This window comes from Rana temporaria, chromosome 3 (genome assembly GCF_905171775.1).
Source record: "Rana temporaria chromosome 3, aRanTem1.1, whole genome shotgun sequence".
Lineage (NCBI taxonomy): Eukaryota > Metazoa > Chordata > Amphibia > Anura > Ranidae > Rana > Rana temporaria.
In genome coordinates, this window is record NC_053491.1 from 476,572,382 (window position 1) to 476,592,791 (window position 20,410).

The following is a 20,410-nucleotide window of genomic DNA, read 5'->3' on the forward strand; positions in this document are numbered from 1 at the left end:
GAATTTCCCACGAACACCCCTAATTGTTTGTTGTTCGCAGAACAGGCAATGTTCGAGTCAAACATGAGTTTGACTCGAACTCGAAGCTCATCCCTACTCTGTAATAAAAGAAGGGGAGAGAGAACAGCGCCCTCTAGGTGCAGTAATTTTGTTTTATTATGACACAATAGAAATGATTGCACTCACAGAAATGTTGTGGAAACAGGCATGGTAAAGATCATCCGCTCCGACTTCCGGGTGCAAAGAGAAGAGGAAGGTGAGTCTGGCGTCGCTGTTGTGGATGGGTGTCAGCAGTCGGGTCTGTCCTCCGGGAACAAAGCTGGAGACGATGCTGCCGGATGGATGGAACACGATCTGTGGTGCACAGTGGACAGCTTTACTTCCAGGTCTGGTCACTTCCAGGTCAGGTCAGCGGGGTGGTGCTAGCTTTCAGAGTTTTCATACTCGTTCTTCAGGCATTGGACAGATGTGCACAGGTGATCACAGACATATGTGTGCAGATGATCATTGGGACAAGTGATTTTACTGTTACATATGTGGGAGACAGGTGTTTTTACTGTGTGGGGACATGTGTTTGGGGACACTTTTTTGGGGACTTTGTGTGTTTACATTGTGTGGGAACATGTTTGTGGACACTAGGCTTGTGATCAGTGTGTAAAAAGCTGTAAAAAAACAGCTCATACTCACTGATCACCGGCCGGCTGCAGAGATCCGCTCTCCTCTCCTCACTGACAACTTCCGTGTGAGAAAGCAACTGGCTCTCTACAGTATATACTTCCTATGATAAATGTGATTGGACACAGCCATCATGTGATCAGGAGGGCCAATCACAGAGCCCTCCTGCTGATCGGAGATGCGCCATGTCCGGGTGACACAAGCGCATTGAGATTGCGCCGCTGCGCTGGATCCCCCTCCTTCTGAGGGACGTTCCTGAATGTGCATTTAGAGAGAATATGCTCCCACCCCTCCGTATATGTGCAGTGGCCAGGTGGAAAGTGGTTAAATTACTATATTATAGGGATAAATATTTAGCAGTAGAAAAATCATGCACCATACAAACAACTGCATTGTTTTAAACACCTCCATTAAAAGTTCCAAAATCATATTTTTGGTTTTATATAGGATCTTTAAAATATCACAAAGAAATATACATTCAGTATGTGTGTATATATGTATACAGTAGTACCTTGGATTACAAGCATAATTTGTTCCAGAAGCATGCTTGTAATCCAAAGCACTCATATATCAAAACAAGTTTCCCCATATAAATCAATGGTAACTCAGATGATTCGTTCCACATTCACTGCTGATGCGCATGCGCCGTTCGGGAAAAACGTCAATCACGTCGGGTCACAGTACATTTACATACAACACTCCCCCTGATCCAAATTTGAATTAGGCGGGCTTACGCCGGCCAATTTACGCTACGCCGCCGCAACTTACGGAGCAAGTGCTTTGAGAATACAGCACTTGCCCGTGTAAGTTGTGGAGGCGTAACGTAAATCAGATACGTTACGCCCGCACAATTTTACGCGGATGTACAAGAATCTGGCCCATAGTGTATATGTGTGTATATATATATATATATATATATATATATATACATATGCGCAACATCTCATCGCTGTTGTTCTCCTGCAGCTTTATTGCAGTCATCATGCATTCCAGTGATGACCATGACCATGCCAATGTAACTTGCGTTCAAATGTATACTTGTAGTCTCCATCAGAAGCCCATGTGACAGAATGACAATGCAAGAGTACAGTTTAGAGACAGGACCAGAGCAATGTCACCCTGTACCAAGAAGTGCCTGAATAAAGACCTTTACCAGGAATTATTTTAATGAAATCTAAAAATTTAAAAATAATTAAAATAACTTTTAAAGTTTCAGCTAGATGCCCTTGGGGGTGGCGGGTGCAAAAAGGGTCTCCCCTGGATCGCCTTGATGTCGCCAGAGTAAGATTTTATCTTTTGGTCTCCTGTTGCTCAACATTACCTACAGGATGTATCTGGTTAGTGTTACTCAGGGCTACTCAATTTATTGGTTAATGCCGCGTACACACGATCGGACATTCCGACAACAAAACTGTGGATTTTTTTCCGACGGATGTTCGCTCAAACTTGTCTTGCATACACACGGTCACACAAATGTTGTTGGAAATTTTAGAACGTCAAGAACGCGGTGACGTACAACACTACGACAAGCCGAGAAAAATGAAGTTCAATGATTACGAGTTTATGTTGAATTGATTCCAAATATGCCTAGAATTTTTGTGCATTGAACTGTACACCCACAGTTGGAATTTCCGACAACAACTTTTGTTGTCGGAAAATTTGAGAACCAGCCCTCAAATTTTTGTTGTCGGAAATTCCGACAGCAAATGTCCAATGGAGCCTACACACGGTCGGATTTTATGACAACAAGCTCACATCGAACATTTGTTGTCGGAAATTCTTACCGTGTGTACGCGGCATAAGTCTTTGAAAGGTTTAATCACTTATCCCACCAAGTAATTGCTAATCCCTCTGGAATTTAATCTGTATTGTACCACAAAATACCTCTTCTGTTGTACCAATGTTCAACCTGTAAATGTATGTTATATTTCAATATAAAAAAACTTTTGAAATTAAAGTTACATGAATATTATTATTATTATTATTATTATTATTATTATTATTATTATTATTATTATTATTATTATTATTATTATATGTGTTTATTTTCTTTAAGGACACACCGACTAGAAGTAAGAGCAATGTCACTACTATATTTTTACTGGGATTCAACAACCTCGACTCATGTAAATATCTGCTGTTCACCTTGCTCCTTATGACGTACTGTGTGACAATATATGGAAACCTCTTGATTATCATGCTGGTTTACTACAGCAAGATACTCCACTCTCCCATGTACTTCTTCCTAACCCAGCTCTCCTTTTCTGACTTAATGTTGACCACAGATATTTCCCCAAACATGCTAAATCTTGTACTGCATGGGCAGACTTCTTTAAACTTTTCTAGCTGTATCACCCAACTTTTTTTCTTTGGCTTCTCAGAAGCATCGGAATGTCTTCTTCTGACAGTGATGTCCTACGACCGATATCTTGCAATCTGCTCTCCTCTGCATTATACCTCCATTATGAACCCGTTGCTTTGTCTCAAGTTAGTTTTTGCATCTTGGATTTTGAGTTGCACCATAGAATTAACTTTAACTCTTTGCATATGTCAGCTTCAGTTCTGTGGACCGAATACTGTTGATCATTTTTTCTGTGATTTTAATCCTGTGGTGAAGTTGTCTTGTTCAGATGTATCTATAGTTCAAATGGAAGCTACTTTGATGTGCATTCCTGTGATAGTCCTGCCATTTTTAGTGATAGTAGTTTCATATTCCTACATTGTTTTAACCATAGTAAAGATATCATCTGTATCAGGAAGACTGAAATCCTTTTCTACTTGCAGCTCCCACCTGACAGTTGTGTTTATATTTTATGGAACACTGATTGCCATGTACATGCTTCCAAATGATGGACAATCACAAAGGATAAATAAGGCACTGGCTATGTTGTACACAGTGTTTACTCCCCTTTTAAATCCTTTCATTTACAGCCTGAGGAATAAAGATATCAAGGATGCTTTGAGAAATGGTGTTCTTAACAAGAAATATTATAATTGGAAGTCTTTGGTTAAAATTAGATAATGACCCACCGGCCTCTCCTACCTCATTGGCAGATCCACCCACGCTTACACACTGGTCTCACATCTGTCTACTAGCGGCTCGCAGAACGATCATGTGCCACTGGATCACATCATCTCCACCTTCCCTTCAAGCTGTGAAGCGAGCACTACTGTCGCTTTTGCATATTGAGAGGTTAGACACCATAGGCCCCTTTCACATGAGGCAGATCAGTATTGATCCGCCCCGTGAACCTCCGCTTGCTCAGCGGGGATCGCTTTGTTGATCCCCGCTGAGCCGTCGGATGACAGGGCGGTCCCTGCACACTGTGCAGGGACCGCCCTGTCTTTTCTCCGCTCTCCCCTATGGGGGGATCGGATGAACATGGACCGTCTGTCCATGTTCACCCGATCCGCCAGACGGATGGAAAAGTAGGTTTTTCCTCCGTCACACTTTGGCGGATCAGAGCGGGTAGGATGTCAGCGGGCATGTCACCGCTGACAACCGCGGCTCCATAGAGGAGCACGGAGCGCCCGTTCAGGTCCGCCAAAAAAACTGTCAGGCGGACCTGAACGGGCCGCCCGTGTGAAAGAGCCCATAGTCTTAAATTTCTGCTCTACCACTCGTTTCTTCTCCAGGTGGTCGAAAATATATGGAATATACGTTCACTACTGAGGAACTATCGTCAATCGTACATCCATTCCGCTATACTGACTGGTACCTGAAACAAGACCTTACCAACACCTTGGGCAAGCTCAAAATAACTGATCTATCCAATCCTTCCAACACCCTGCCACTTTGATCCCCTCTCACTGTGCTACTGTAATAGTATTGTCCATAGATCACAATTCCATAGTCCCTAACAGGAAAATCTGTCTAACAATGTTGTCTTTTTACCGCTCATGACAGCCTTCCCCTTAGTTCAGAAAGTACTGCTTCCACTCCTGAGGGTTTTCTAGTTTGTTATACTGCTATTTTTATCTTCATGTTAGGAAATATTTCATATAATACTGTGTACAGGCAGGGATGGACTGACCATTGGGACTACAGGGAGTTTCCCGGTGGGCTGATGGCTTAGTGGGCCGGCTTCAGTGACAGCGGGCCGCCGCCCCCCTCCGCTCCTCTGTCTCTCCCTCCCTGCAGCGCTCACCTCCTCTCCCTCCCCGCAGCGCTCACCTGGGGGGGGGACAGAGAAGCAGGGGGAGGCCCAGAGGAACAGGGGGGATTACAGAGGAGCATGGGGGGGACCAGAAGGAGCACGGGGGAGGGGACAGACAGCTGACTCAACAGCTATGGCCTTGGAGTTTCTCACTTCTGTCTAATCTTGTCCCATGGGGGGGGGCACCGAATTGATTCTTTGCAAGGGTGAAATAATGTCTAGCTTCCCCACTGGTACTGCCTATAAGATTACCAGCCGTTCTACTCTAATAAAGTAGGCTAGAGGTGAAGGGGGAGAGGGGGCTTGGGTGGCTGGGGGGGGGGGCGGGAGTTGTCCGGCCGCCATGGGAGAGACCTGTCAAAGTGGGCCAGTCTGGATGAAGTCCAGGGCCAAATTTTTGTCCCAGTCCAGCCCTGTGTACAGGTAAACACACCTCTGGGGTATAGAGGGGTCAGAGTGCTGGGGTGATATCTGGGGTGTAGAGGGATCAGAATTCTGGGGGGTATCACTATGAGGGGCCATAGTGCTGGGGAGGCATCAATCTAGCAGATATATTATTTGCCCAGGACAGCTTCGTTACTTTATGTATGTAGTATTTCCCCACTGTTTCTTTGCTGTACAGAATGATTGTTCATGTAGTTAATGCGAAGCTCCGCCCAAAAGGGGAAGCTCCGCTTGTCTGTCTCCTACCTACTTGATGTCTGTTTACCTGCATTGTCTCCATTGTAGGGGCCCCAGAGTATTACTTTGCCCAGGGGCCCATGATGCTATTTTTTTTTATTATTTTTATTAAAGATTTTTAAACAAGACATACATACATCGAAAAAGAGAGCGCCGTGGCAACACACCCGGCCCCTCCACGACCAACATGGTCAACCACACAAGCATTCTACCTAACATAGGCTTCTAACTGCCCTTACCAAGCATAGCTACCCCATCCCCCAATTCACCCCCTCCCCCCAACACCCCAAAACTCAGTTCACCACCACCCCCGGGTAACAGCTTCAATTGAAGACATAGGTATACAAGTCCTCCAACCATAATAGACATGTGCGGCTACAAAACATTAGCATAATATAGCAAACAATTATCATTCAACCCCAGCCGACCGAGAAGATCAATCAGGGAATAGACCAATGGGTATCAGTGCCCCCACCCCCCAACACAATAGGACTATACCAACTGGCCCCTCAAGTCAGATCCAATGGAAAACAAATCAGTTTAGGTTATACAGCCTGCCTTCCTAACCCACAGTAGTGTCCGAATTATACCATGCCCGCCACACTTTGTCAAACTTCTTCCCACATCCCCTGGAAAGGTATGGTGCCTTATAGAATGGTATCATGGAGTTCACAAGCCCCTTACAAAATGCTACACTTGGGGAAGCAGGTGATTTCCATTTAAGTAAAATGGCCTTCCTCCCATAAAAGAACAAAATATTTAACAGGGTCCTAAGGGCCCTGGAGAGGACTACCCCCTCCACCATACCCAAAAGACACACCTGTATTGCCAAAGGAATGGGCACCTGTAAAATTGTTTCTATGCAGGAAGCCACCACCACCCAAAACACCTTTATCTGCTGGCATTCCCAAAATATATGTTTCGCATCTGCCGGCGAAAATGAGCATCTCCAACATTCGGAGGTGACAGACGGGTACAGAACAGAAAGCCTTGCAGGGGTGAAATAGATCCTGTGCAAAAATTTAAAGTGTATCAGTCTATCCCTAGCTGATACCAAGTGCTGAAAAGGCTGATCCAACATGTCATCCCAATCCTCACTATCCAAACCAGGAACCTCCCTCCCCCATCGCTCTCTACACTTATAGCCAGATTCACAAAGAGTTAAGCCGGCGTATCTACTCGGAATCTAAGCCGTCGTACATTTAAGTGTACTCTCAAATTGAGTTACACTTAAATGTAGCTAAGATACGACTGCCTGCGGCGTCGTATCTTAGCTGTCTAGTTCCGCCGGTCGCTAGGGGCGTGAACGCTGATTTACGCCTAGAATGCGTAAATCAGCGAGATACGCCGGTTCACGAACGTACGTTTGCCCGTCGCAGTAAAGATACGCCGTTTACGTAAGATGTTTTCAGGCGTAAAGTTAGTCGAACAAATAGCTGGCCTAGCCAATGTTAAGTATGGCCATCGTTCCCGCGTTGAATTTTGAAATTTTTACGTCGTTTGCGTAAGTCATCTGTGAATGGGGCTGGACGTAATTTACGTTCACGTCGAAACCAATACATCCTTGCGGCGTACTTTGGAGCAATGCACACTGGGATATGTCCACGGACGGCGCATGCACCGTTCGTTAAAAAAACTTCAATCACGTTGGGTCACGAGTCATTAACATAAAACACGTCCCCCTGTTCCTCATTTGAATTAGGCGCGCTTACGCCGGCCCATTTACGCTATGCCACCGTAACTTAGGGGGCAAGTGCTTTGTGAATACAGCACTTGCCTCTCTGACTTACGGCGGCGTAGCGTATATGCGCTACGCTACGCCGCCTCAAAGTTAAGCCAGTCTTTCTGAATCTGGCTATTAGTTAGTGACACCGGGGTCTTTTTGAACAATTCCTTGTAAGTAACAGACAGGGTCTTAGGGAGATCATCCACCATGAGCAAATCCTCCAAAGCAGACGGTATGGACTCAACTGCCATTTCCCGGAACTGAGCCTGGAAAGCGTGCCGGAGCTGCAGAAACCTGAAAAAGTACTCATTGGGAAGATCATGCCTGGCCTTCAATCGTCAATTAACGTTCGAGAAGTGGTTGTGAAATCCTGACTGGACATCTATTGACATCCTGCAGGATTACATGCCGGCGCGTGCCCGTGGGGGTGCGCGGCGATCGGTGATGCGGGGTGTCAGTCTGACACCCTGCATCTCCGATCTCGGTAAAGAGCCTCCGGCAGAGGCTCTTTACCACGTGATCAGCCATGTCCAATTACGGCTGATCATGATGTAAACAGGGAGAGCCGTTGATCTGCTCTTCATCACTTGCGTCTGACAGACGCAAATAGAGAAGAGCCGATCGGTGGCTCTCCTGACAGGGGGGATTTGTGCTGATTGTTTATCAGCGTAGCCCCCTCGGATGCCAACACTGGACCACCAGGGAGTGCCCCATGGTGCTCAATAGAGCAAAAATGGGCACAAAAAAAAAACAATTTAAAAAAAATGAACACAATCGATGCCAATCAGTGCCCACAAATGGGCACTGACTGGCAACATGGGCACTGACTGAAATGATGCCCAGCAATGCCATTAGTGCCACCCCTCAGTGTCCATCAGTGCCACCCAGTGTCCATCAGTGCCACCTCTTAGTGCCCATCTATGCCAGGTGCCCACCTATCAGTGCCCATCTGTGCCACCCATAAGTACCCATCAGTGCCACCCATAAGTGCCGCCCATGAGTGCCCATCAGTGCCGCCAAAGAGTGCCCAGTGCCGCCTATGAGTGCCCATCAGTGCCACCTATGAGTGTCCATCAGTGCCACCTATGAGTGCCCATCAGTGCAGTATACCAGCGCCGCCTATCAGTGCCCATCAGTGCCACCTATCGGTGCCCATCAGTGCTGCCTCATCGATGCCCATCAGTGCCGCCATATCAGTGCCCATAATTTAAGAAGAAAACATACTTTTGTTCAAAGAAAATTAACAGAAAAAAATAAAAACTTTTTTTTTTTTTTTATTCGGTCTGTTTTTAGTTGCACAAAAAATAAAAATCGCAGAAGTGATCAAATACCACCAAAAAAAGCTCTATTTGTGGGAACAAAATGATACAAATTTCATTTGGGTACAGTGTAGCATGACCGCTCAATTGTCATTCAAAGTGCGACAGTGCTGAAAGCTGAAAATAGGCTTGGGCAGGAAGGTGCGTAAGTGCCTGGTATGGAAGTGGTTAAAGTGTTATTTATGGAAACTTTAGGGCACAAACTTGCCAACCTTATCTTCTATATTTGACCAAGAAAGGGAACCATATTGCATTCTTGTGCCCTAAAATTAAGTTGAATGTATTTTCCTCCGAAATCTTGCACTTCACAAACCATTGCGCAAATATAATATAAAAAAAATGGGAATTCCCACCATTTTATTCTTCATGGTCTCTGCTTTCAGAAAATATTAAATATTTGTGGGTTTAAACCAACCTTCAAGCCTAAAATCATGTTTTACACATTTGTGCAAGAAATGTAAGTGCACCTCTGGTAGTGAAAAGGTTAAATACAAAGTCAAGTAAACTGACAATTCCTTCCCTTAGTACTGATAATAAAGGTATAACTAAAGCCATAAATGTACTTGAATTCAAAAGGAACTTTTGCTCCAACAAAGTTTTAGAAAATGATACTTTGATCAAAACTTTCTTTTTCTTTTTTCAAACTTAACAACTTGAGCACAGAGGGATTAGGACTGCTCTCTATAGACTTACTAAAGCTCTATATATGAATGTGTTCAGCAGAATTTCTTATTTGTTAAACAATCCACTATTGTTAAGCAATTAAATTCAATTAATGCTGAATCTATTCAGAATTACTTATGAGCACCGTAAGTGCAACATATTTTGTATATACAAGACTTTTATGTTTTATGTTTCTCTCTCTGTTTTCCATTCCTTCATTTATTCCCTCCTTTTACTCATGGTTACAAAAAAATTATAATGATAAAAGTGGTTTAATTTTTTTTTTTTTAAGGAGGCCCGGAGAATTATCAAATTTTGCAACCACATTTGGATTTGTATCAGGGCTTAATAATATATATGTGTATTATTATTATTTTTTTTTGTGTTAAAGGAAATTTTTTTCTCTTTTGTTCAAGGAGCTAAACCTCATGGTTTTAATATTAAATGCTTTATTGTAGGTAAATATTTGTAATTATCATACTTTACATATATTCATAATAAAATGTGTGCAGTCTACTGATTTTCTGATTTTTAAATTGTGAACAATATTTTAATTCATATTTCATAAATAATCAAACCAAATATAGATTTTTTTTGAGGCATGAGTGTATTTTAAATACGTTTTAATGATTTTAAATTCTAAATGTGTTTAACAAATCTTATCTCTTGGTATATGTAATTAAATATATTATACCGTATTTATCGCGGTATAACGCGCTCTGGCGTATACCGCGCACCCCCAAAGTGGCCCCCAATCCTGTGGGAAAAAAAGATTTTTTGTTGTTTTGTACTTACAGTTTTGATGTCTTGCGCGGCGTCCATCTGCGGCCTTGTCGGGTCCGGCGTCCTTCTGCGGCCTCGTCGGGTGTCCTCTTCGGCGGGTCCGGCGTCCGTCTTCGGCGGGTCGGGCGTCCATCTTCGGCGGGTCGGGCGTCCATCTTCGGCGGGTCCGGTGTCCATCTTCGGCGGGTCCGGTGTCCATCTTCGGCGGGTCCGATGTCCATCTTCGGCGGGTCCGGCGTCCTTCGGCGGCGTCCTCCCGCTCGTTTCCCGCCACGACTTTGAATACTGCGCCCGCATATAGCGAGCGCAGTACACTCGTGAATCTTCGGGCAGGCTCGGGCGCCTCTCGCACTGACGTCCTGTACGCTCAGGACGTCAGTACGAGAGGCGCCGAGACTGGCCGAAGATTCACGAGTGTACTGCGCTCGCTATATGCGGGCGCAGTATTCAAACTCATGGCGGGAAAGCGGGTATCGGCGTATATCGCGCACCCACGATTTTGCCCTGATTTTCAGGGCAAAATAGTGCGCGGTATACGCCGATAAATACGGTACTTACAATGCATTGTAGAACACTGAAGACGTAATTGCTGATTTGAATCTGAACAGTTGAATTAAATAATTGAAGTCATATATACTGTATATAAACATATCTATATATCTATATCTATATCTATCTATCTATATCTATCTATCTATATATATATATATATCTATATCTATATTTCTTCTATCTTTTCATGTGACAACACTGAAGAAATTACACTTTTCTACAATGTAAAGTAGTGAGTGTACAGCTTGTATAACAGTGTAAATTTGCTGTCCCCTCAAAATAAATCAACACACTAATGTGTTGAGTTATTAAACACATTAAACAGTCGTTAATGTCTAAACCACTGGAAACAAAAGTGAGTACACCCCTAAGGGAAAATGTCCAAATTGGGCACAAAGTGTCAATATTTTGTGTTGTCACTATTATTTTCCAGCTTTGCCTTAACTCTCTTGGGCATGGAGTTCACCAGAGCTCCACAGGTTGTCACTGGAGTCCTCTTCCCCTCCTCCATTACGACATCACGGAGCTGGTGGATGTGAGAGACCTTACGCTCCTCCACCTCCTGTTTGAGGATGCCCCACAGATGATCAATAGGGTTTAGGTCTGGAGACATGCTTGGCCAGTCCATCACCTTTACCCTCAGGTTCTTTAGCAAGGCAGTGGTCGTCTTGGAGGTGTGTTTGGGGTCGTTATCATGTTGGAATACTGCCCTGCGGCCCAGTCTCCGAAGGGAGGGGATCATGCTCTGCTTCATTATGTCACAGTACTGGTTGGCATTCATGTTTCCCTCAATGATCTGTAGCTCCCCAGTGCCGGCAGCACTCATGCAGCCCCAGACCATGACACTCCAACCACCATGCTTGACTGTAGGCAAGACACACTTGTCTTTGTGGCGGCAACCAGGTGAGGAGTACACACGCTTGACACCATCTGAAGCAAATACATTTATCTTGGTCTCATCAGACCACAGGACATGGTTCCAGTAATCCATGTCCTTAGTCTGATTGTCTTCTGAAAACTGTTTGTGGGCTTTCTTGTGCATCATCTTTAGAAGAGGCTTCCTTCTGGGACGACAGCCACGCAGACCAATTTGATGCAGCGTGCGGCGTATGGTCTGAGCACTGACAGGCTGACCCCCCCACCCTTCAACCTCTGCAGCAATGCTGGCAGCATTCATACCTCTATTTCCCAAAGACAACCTCTGGATATGACACTGAGCATGTGCACTCAACTTCTTTGGTCAGCCATGACGAGGCCTGTTCTGAGTGGAACCTGTCCTGTTAAACCACAATATGGTCTTGGTCACTGTGCTGCAGCTCAGTTTCAGGGTCTTGGCAATATTCTTATAGCCTAGGCCATCTTTATGTAGAGCAACAATTCTTTTTTTCAGATCCCCATAGAGTTATTTACCATGAGGTGCCATGTTAAACTTCCAGTGACCAGTATGAGAGAGTGAGAGCACCTGCTCCCCATTCACACTTGATACCTTGTAACACTAACGAGTCACATGACACCGGGGAGGAAAAATTGCTAATTTAGCTCAATTTGGCCATTTTCACTTAGGGGTGCACTCACTTTTGTTGTCAACGGTTTAGACACTAATGGCTGTGTGTTGAGTTATTTTGAGGGGACAGCAAATTTACACTGTTATACAAGCTGTACACTCACTACACAACATTGTAGCAAAGTGTAATTTCTTCAGTGTTGTCACATGAAAAGATATACAGTAACAACATATTTACAAAAATGTGAGGGTGTACCCACTTTTGTGAGATAATGTATATATGAACATATTGAACTTCTAATGCACCTTATACAGTACCATTTAGGATGTTTGGTTTTTGAATAAATGATTTATTGTTAAGAAGGTTACCATGTTAGAGAAATCTTAAGTAGTTATCACATATATACAGTATTCATTATATGTAGTTTATGATCTAGTGCAGGGGTTTTCAAACTATGGCCCTCCAGTTGTTCAGGAACTACAATTCCCATCATGCCCAGTCATGTCTGTGAATGTTAGTGTTTTACAATGTCTCATAGTTCTGCAACAGCTGGGGCACCGTAGTTTGAAGATCCCTGGTCTTGTGCAATAGTCTCCAATCTGTGGCTGTTTGCTCGCCTTTGTCCAGGCCCTGGGGCACTATTTCTCCTACTTGTATGGGACACTACTCTGCCATCTAACACCAACAATGGGGCACCATTTCTCCCACTGACACCAATAATGAGGCACTATTTCTACCCTATTCTGCCACCAATGGGGCACCCCCCCCCCCCAATACCAAATTGGGTGATGTTTACTCCTACTGATTCCAGGAAGATTTCCACTCACACTGGCCACAGTCCGGCCCTTTTAAAAAAAAAACACGACTCTTTGTTTAGAAAGTCTGGAGACCCCTGGTCTAGTGATTTGTTGTTTTCAACGTAGTATATTATATTTTTTGAATTATCCTTAACCCTAACTGGACAACATGTTATTTATCTATTTCACATTGTTTTATAAACAATCACCATTTTTTCATAAAATATTGTTTTCATCTTTATTCATCCTTTTTTTACATCTCACTGCTGCAGTTCTCCCTCTGTCTATCTGAAAATAGTGGACCTTGACTAACCACACAGCTGCTTGTAGTCTCCGCCAAGGGTGGGTGAAAACACTGAAGCACAATGAGGAGCCAGTTGTCATTAAATAAGAGGAAATACCTAAAACGGGACCTTCATGGCAGAGTCCCCAGGAATAATTAGCCCCTTTCCCACCTAGACATAGTATATAATTGGCCATGTGAAAGCAGTGCCAATGTGGGTAGATGTACCTGTACATCCCCCCACATCAGAGGCTCCTAGAGCGTGTACCTGTGAACCTGGTGATTGGTGTGTTGCCCAGACATAGTCAATTACATGACATGGTACAGAACCAATACAAAACCATACTAGTGTGTCCTGATCACCTCCAAAAGAGTGCATCCTTATCCCTGCCACACCAATGATCTGATCACCACCATACTGTCCTTATCACCTCCATAAGAGTGCATCCTTATCCCTGCCACACCAATGATCTGATCACCACCATACTGTCCTTATCACCTCCATAAGAGTGCATCCTTATCCCTGCCACACCAATGTTCTGATCACCACCATACTAGTGTGTCCTAAACACCTCCATATGAGTGTGTCCTGATCACTGCCACACCAATGTCCTGATCACCACCATATTAGTGTGTCATGATCACCACCATACTAGTGTGTCATGATCACCACCATACTAGTGTGTCCTAATCACCTCCATATGAGTGTGTCCTGATCCCTGCCTCACCAATGTCATGATCACCACCATACTAGTGTGTCATGATCACCACCATACTAGTTTGTCTTGATCACCTCCATATGAGAGTGTCCTGATCCCTGCCACACCAATGTCCTGATCACCACCATATTAGTGTGTCATGATCACCACCATACTAGTGTGTCATGATCACCACCATACTACTGTGTCCTAATCACCTCCATATGAGTGTGTCCTGATCCCTGCCACACCAATGTCATGATCACCACCATACTAGTGTGTCATGATCACCACCATACTAGTGTGTCATGATCACCAACATACTAGTTTGTCTTGATCACCTCCAAATGAGTGTGTCCTGATCCCTGCCACACCGATGTCCTGATCACCACCATACTAGTGTGTCATGATCACCACCATACTAGTGTCTCATGATCACCACCATACTAGTGTCTCATGATCACCACCATACTAATTTGTCATGATCACCACCATACTAGTGTGTCCTGATGACCTCCAAAAGAGTGTTTCCTGATCACCGCTAGAATAGTGTGCCCTGATCACCACCACACCACATCCTGATCACCACTATAATAATGTGTCCTGATCACTGCTATAACAGTGTGTCCTGATCACCACCACACTACGTCCTGATAACCGCTGTAAGAGTGTTTTCTGATCACTACTATAACAGCATGTCCTGATAATCACCAGACCACATTTTGGTTACTGCTATAAGAGTGTGTCCTGATCAGATCACTATCACACCACGTCCTGATCACCACCATACTACTATTCTGATCACCGCTATACCAGTATGTCCCGATCACTGCTAAAAGAGTGTGTCCTGATCACAGCCGCACCACATCCTGATCATTGTCATATCACTGCCACACTACATTCTGATCACCACCATACTAGCATCTGGATCACTGCCATACCAGTATTTCCTGATCACCACTATAACAGTGTGTCCTGATCTTAGCCACACCACACCCAGATCTCCCCCACACCAATGTTCTTTTATTTATATATATATATATATATATATATATATATATATATATATATATATATATGTCATAAAATAATTGTTTAATGGATCACCCACTACCTACCCCCTGACTTTGACAACTGAGCCGAACACCCCCCGATTCAGTTCACAGCAGAACGTGCGAACTGGCAAAAAATGTGTTCGAACACGCAAGCACCATTAAAGTCTATGGGACACAAACATGAAAAATCAAAAGTGCTCATTTTAAAGGTTAATAGGCAAGTTATTGTCATAAAAAGTGTTTGGGGACCTGGGTCCTGCCCCAGGGGACAAATATCAATGCAATTTTTTTTCGGGAGCAGTGATTTTAATAATGCTTAAAGTGAAATAATTTTTTTTTATACCTGGGGGTGTGTATAGTATGCCTGTAAAGTAGCGGCATGTTTCCCGTGTTTAGAACAGTCCCTGCACAAAATGAAATTTTTTCGAAAGGAACAAAGTCATTTAAAACTACTAATGAATTGTTGGGTCCCGACAATACAGATAAAGGTAATTGAAAAAAAAAATGAGTGGGGGATCCCCCCACATTCCTTATCAGGCCCTTCAGGAATGGAATGGATTTTAAGGGGAACCCTGCGCCAAAATAAAAAAAATGGCGTGGGGTCCCCCCCAAAAATCCATACCAGACCCTTATCCGAGCATACAACCAGGCAGGCTGCAGGAAAAGAGGCGGGATAAGAGATTGCCTCCTCCTGAACTGTACCAGGCCACATGCCCTCAACATGGGGAGGATGTCCCCATGTTGATGGGGACAAGGGCCTCATCCCCACAACCCTTGCACGGTGGTTGTGGGGGTCTGCAGGCGGGGGGCTTTTTGGAATCTGGAAGCCCCTTTAACAAAATTAACCCCCATATCCCTCCCCCCCTGTGTGAATTGGTAATGGGGTACATTGTACCCCTACCATTTCACAAAAAACGTGTCAAAAAATTTAAAAACCACACTACACAGCTTGGGACAAATCCTTTATTAAAAAGAAAAAAAGAAAAAGTAATTCCAGCGATGTAATCCAGTCTATATATCCAGTGATATAAATCCATTCTCGATCTCTCGATACAATGCTGACATGATCCTGCCTCCACAGGAGGCACCCGACGAATAATGCCCTCCAGCCTGACAGCTCTTATACTGTACAGTATAGATGAGGGCAGGGCCACCCGTCAGTGTGTGGATGTCCCCGCCCCCCTCTGACACAATGGGGAAAGGCCAGGGTTACCCAGTGACATGTACGGGCCACCCTGCCCCCCTCTGATTCAATGCGGGTTTCCCGTTGTGTCAGAGGGGAGCGGGGTCACCCGTATATGTCACTGGGTAACCCTGGCCTTTCCCTGTTGTGTCACAGGGGGCGGGGTCACCCGCACACTGACAGGTGGCTCTGCCCTCAGCTATATAAGAGCTGTTAGGCTGGAGAGCGTCATTCGTTAGGTGTCTCCCGTGGTGGCAGGATCATGTCGGTGTCGTATCCTCGCTGGAGATCGAGAATGGATTTACATCGCTGAAGATCGAGACTGGATTACATCACAAATTATTATTTTTTTTTTTAATAACTGACTTGTCCCAAGCTGTGTACTGTGGTTTTTAACATTCTTGACACTTTTTTTGTGAAATGTAGGGGTATAATGTACCCCTTACCATTTCACATGGGGGTCGGGATCTGGGGGTCCCCTTTGTTAAAGGGGGCTTCCAGATCCCTATAAGCCCCCCACCCGCAGACCTCCACAACCACCGGGCAAGGGTTGTGGGAATGAGGCCCTTGTCCCTATCAACATGGGGACATCCTTCCCATGTTGATGGCATGTGGCCTGGTAAGGTTCAGGAAGGGGGTGCTCTCTTGTCACCCCTCTTTTCCTGTGGCCTGCCAGGTTGCGTGCTCAGATAAGGGTCTGGTATGGATTTTTGGGGGGAACCCCAAGCCTTTTTTTTTTTGCCGAAGGTTCTGGTATGGATTTTTGGGGGGAACCCCAAGCAATTTTTTTTATTTGGCACAGGGTTCTCCCTAATATGCATACCAGACCTGAATGGCCTGATATGGAATTCGGGGGGACCCCCACACATTTTTTTTTATTTTGGATCGGGGTTCATGCTGTTTTTTTCCAATTACCTTTATCTGTATTGCTGGGACCTGACAATTCATTATAGCCGAGTAGTTTTAAATGACTTTTTTCCTTTAAAAATGCAATTTTGTGCAGGCACTGTTTTAAAAACGGGAAACAAGCGCTACTTTACAGGCATACTATAGACACCCCCAGGTACAAAATTTAAAGGAATATTTTACTTTTATTGCTTCACTTTAAGCATTATTAAAATCACTGCTTTCGAAAAAAAAAAACTTCCGTTTTTAAAACTTTTTTTTGCATTGATACATGTCTCCTGGGGCAGGACCCGGGTCCCCAAACACTTTTTATGACAATAACTTGCATATTAACTACTTAACCCCCGGAACATATTGCTGCCCAAAGACCAGAGGACTTTTTGCGATTCGGGACTGCGCCGCTTTAACTGACAATTGCGCGGTCGTGCGACGTGGCTCCCAAACAAAATTGGCGTCCTTTTTTTCCCACAAATAGAGCTTTCTTTTGGTGGTATTTGATCACCTCTGCGGTTTTTATTTTTTGCGCTATAAACAAAAATAGAGCGACAATTTAAAAAAAAATTAATATTTTTTACTTTTTGCTGTAATAAATATCCCCCAAAAATATATAAAAAAACTATTTTTTTCCTCAGTTTAGGCCGATACGTATTCTTCTACATATTTTTCGTAAAAAAAATCGCAATAAGCGTTTATTGATTGGTTTGCGCAAAAGTTATAGCGTTTACAAAATAGGGGGTATTTTTATGGCATTTTTATTAATATTTTTTTTACTAGTAATGGCGGCGATCAGCAATTTTTTTTTCGGTATTGCGACATTATGGCGGACACTTCGGACATTTTTGACACATTTTTGGGACCATTGGCATTTTTATAGCGATCAGTGCTATAAAAATGCATTAGATTACTATAAAAATGCCACTGGCAGTGAAGGGGTTAACACTAGGGGGCGGGGAAGGGGTTAAGTATGCCTGGGTGTGTTCTTACTGTGGGGGGGGGGTGGCCTCACTAGGGGAAACACTGATTTTCTGTTCATACATTGTATGAACAGAAAATCAGCATTTCCCCTGCTGACAGGAACGAGAGCTGTGTGTTTACACACACAGCTCCCGTTCCCCGCTCTGTACCGAGCGATCGCGTGTGCCCGGCGGCGATCGCGCCCGCCGGGCACACGCACGGGAGTCGGGGGCGAGCGGGGAGCGCGCGCGCGCCTCCGGCGGCGCGCACGCGCCCCCTAGTGGCGGCTATACGATAGGACGTATAGCTACGGGCTCTCGCCCAGGAGAGCCGACCTGCCGCCGTATAATGACGGTGGCTGGTCGGCTAGTGGTTAATCTTTAAAATTAGCACTTTTGTCTTCTCCCATAGACTTCCAAAGGGTCTTCTGCAGCTTTTGAATTTGCCGCAAACACCCCAAATTGTTCGCTATTCAGTCTAACGTATGTCCGACCAGAACATAAAGCTCATCCCTAGTCATAACCTACTAGTTATACAAGCCATAGTCCTCTCTAGGGTCCTCTCTCCCATCTGACTTTCCCTCTACCTTCTTTACATCCTACTGCCTCCTGCCTTCTCTTGAATCCCCTAAGCATCTATATCTCATCTGAATTTGCATGTGACCTCAGTCCCTCATTACCCTTTTCACTCCTCTTTTGTAGGTCTAGTCCCATGGCCTAGCTTGATCCACTTCCAAATTTGAGGGTTTAACCCTCTTTGTAACATACTTTGCATAGCACTACCCTGTTGGAAATATCTTCCTCCTACTTACCTTTATCAAAAGTTATGTTATGATGATTTTTTATCCAAACTTACTGATCGGCTTTGATTTTATGTTCTCTTTTGGTCATGTGTTTTGACTTATACATTGCAATACCGTATATTCAATATAACATTTGAACAAGAAATAAAGAGCATACACTTTATAAAATAATAATAATAATTTACAAAAAATACTCTGAATAGCAAAAATGTTACACTCTGTAATACTAACAGTATACAATGTTGCTAATATTATATTGTGTTTGTCTCTTCATGGCACACAGCATACAGATATGAACAATGTCACCACAATCTACTTTGTGGGATTCCACAACCCAGGAAAACTAAATCTGTTTATTTTCATGTTGATCCTTATGATATACATTGTGACAATATGTGGAAACCTCCTGATCGTCACACTGGTGTTCTACAGCAAAACCCTCCAGTCTCCCATGTACTTCTTCCTCTCCCAGCTCTCTATAAGTGACATTGTGTTGACCACAAACATCGCCCCTAACATGCTAAACATTGTTCTTCATGATCAATCATCCGTATCGTTTTCCAGTTGCATTACTCAGTTTTATTTCTTTGCCTTCTCAGAAGCATCTGGATGTCTTCTTCTGACAGTAATGTCCTATGACCGCTATCTAGCCATCTGCTCTCCTCTGCATTATACCTCCATTATGACCCATGTGCTTTGCATTAAATTGGTTTTGACTTCTTGGGTTTTGAGTTCCTTTGTAGGATTTGTTATAACCCTCGGCATCTGTCAGCTTCAATTCTGTGGACCGAATACCATAGACCATTTCTACTGTGATCTTTATCCTCTGATGGAACTTTCTTGCTCAGATATTTCCACGGTTAAGATAGAATCCACGTTGTTGAGTATTCCAGTCTTGGCCTTACCATTACTTGTGATAGTAGTTTCATATACGTACATTGTTCTAGCCATACTAAAGGAATCCTCGCTCTCTGGAAGACAGAAATCTTTTTCAACTTGCAGCTCCCATTTGACAGTCGTGTTTATATTTTATGGGACTCTGACTGCCACGTATGCCCTTCCAAATGAAGGTCATTCGAAGAACATCAGTAAGATATTGGCTTTTTGTACACAGTATTTACTCCCTTTTTAAATCCTTTCATTTATAGTTTACGGAATAAAGACATGAAGGAAGCTTTGAGACTAGCAGTACGGAATTGTGGTACTTACCTTTCAAGAGAAAAAAACATAACTATTTATTATACAGTATTACAGTTATTGCGTGAATATTTTTTCTAATAGTTCTTTGTTGAAGTTTTTTTAAACAGTACCGTTATATAAAAAGTTGAACTAGACAGCCAATAATATTGAATAACAAGTGACTTCATTGTAAGGCTGTAGAAGAAACAGGGGGGGGGAAGGGGGAGGTAGGTATGGGTAGGATTGGGGCTAAGGTTGGATAGAAAGGGGGAAGTATTCTCACAAGGTTATTGATTAATGTAACACAAAGTTCTAGTTGGCTAGAGAAGGCAATATAAATATATAGCATCAATCAAATGTACAATTTTTGTTGTTCAACAACATTTTACTTCATAATTCAAATTTTTAGATTCCAGTATTCAATGCCAGTGTTTTTTTTTTTTTAATTTTAACCACTTCAGCCACGGAAGGTTTTACCCCCTTCCTGACCAG

General features: G+C 43.7%; 2 protein-coding genes across 2 annotated transcripts; both read left to right on the forward strand.

Moving 5' to 3' along the window:
• Positions 1-207: 207 nt before the first annotated feature.
• On the forward strand, positions 208-3,697 carry LOC120930726 (olfactory receptor 476-like). Its single transcript, XM_040341900.1, has 2 exons — positions 208-402; positions 2,732-3,697. The coding sequence occupies exons 1-2, from the start codon at positions 208-210 to the stop codon at positions 3,695-3,697; spliced, it is 1,161 nt and encodes a 386-aa protein (XP_040197834.1).
• A 15,334-nt stretch (positions 3,698-19,031) lies between these two features.
• LOC120930727 (olfactory receptor 5A2-like) lies at positions 19,032-19,917 on the forward strand. Its single transcript, XM_040341902.1, has one exon. The coding sequence runs from the start codon at positions 19,032-19,034 to the stop codon at positions 19,869-19,871; it is 840 nt and encodes a 279-aa protein (XP_040197836.1). The 3' UTR covers positions 19,872-19,917.
• Positions 19,918-20,410: the final 493 nt, after the last annotated feature.

Excerpts from the sequence above, each read along its gene's own strand:
- LOC120930726 (XM_040341900.1), top strand. The coding sequence starts at position 208 with ATGGTAAAGATCATCCGCTCCGACTTCCGGGTGCAAAGAGAAGAGGAA. Across the intron at positions 403-2,731 it reads CCAGGTCTGGTCACTTCCAG|GACACACCGACTAGAAGTAA; the intron begins GTCAGGTCAGCG and ends ATTTTCTTTAAG.
- LOC120930727 (XM_040341902.1), top strand. The coding sequence starts at position 19,032 with ATGAACAATGTCACCACAATCTACTTTGTGGGATTCCACAACCCAGGA.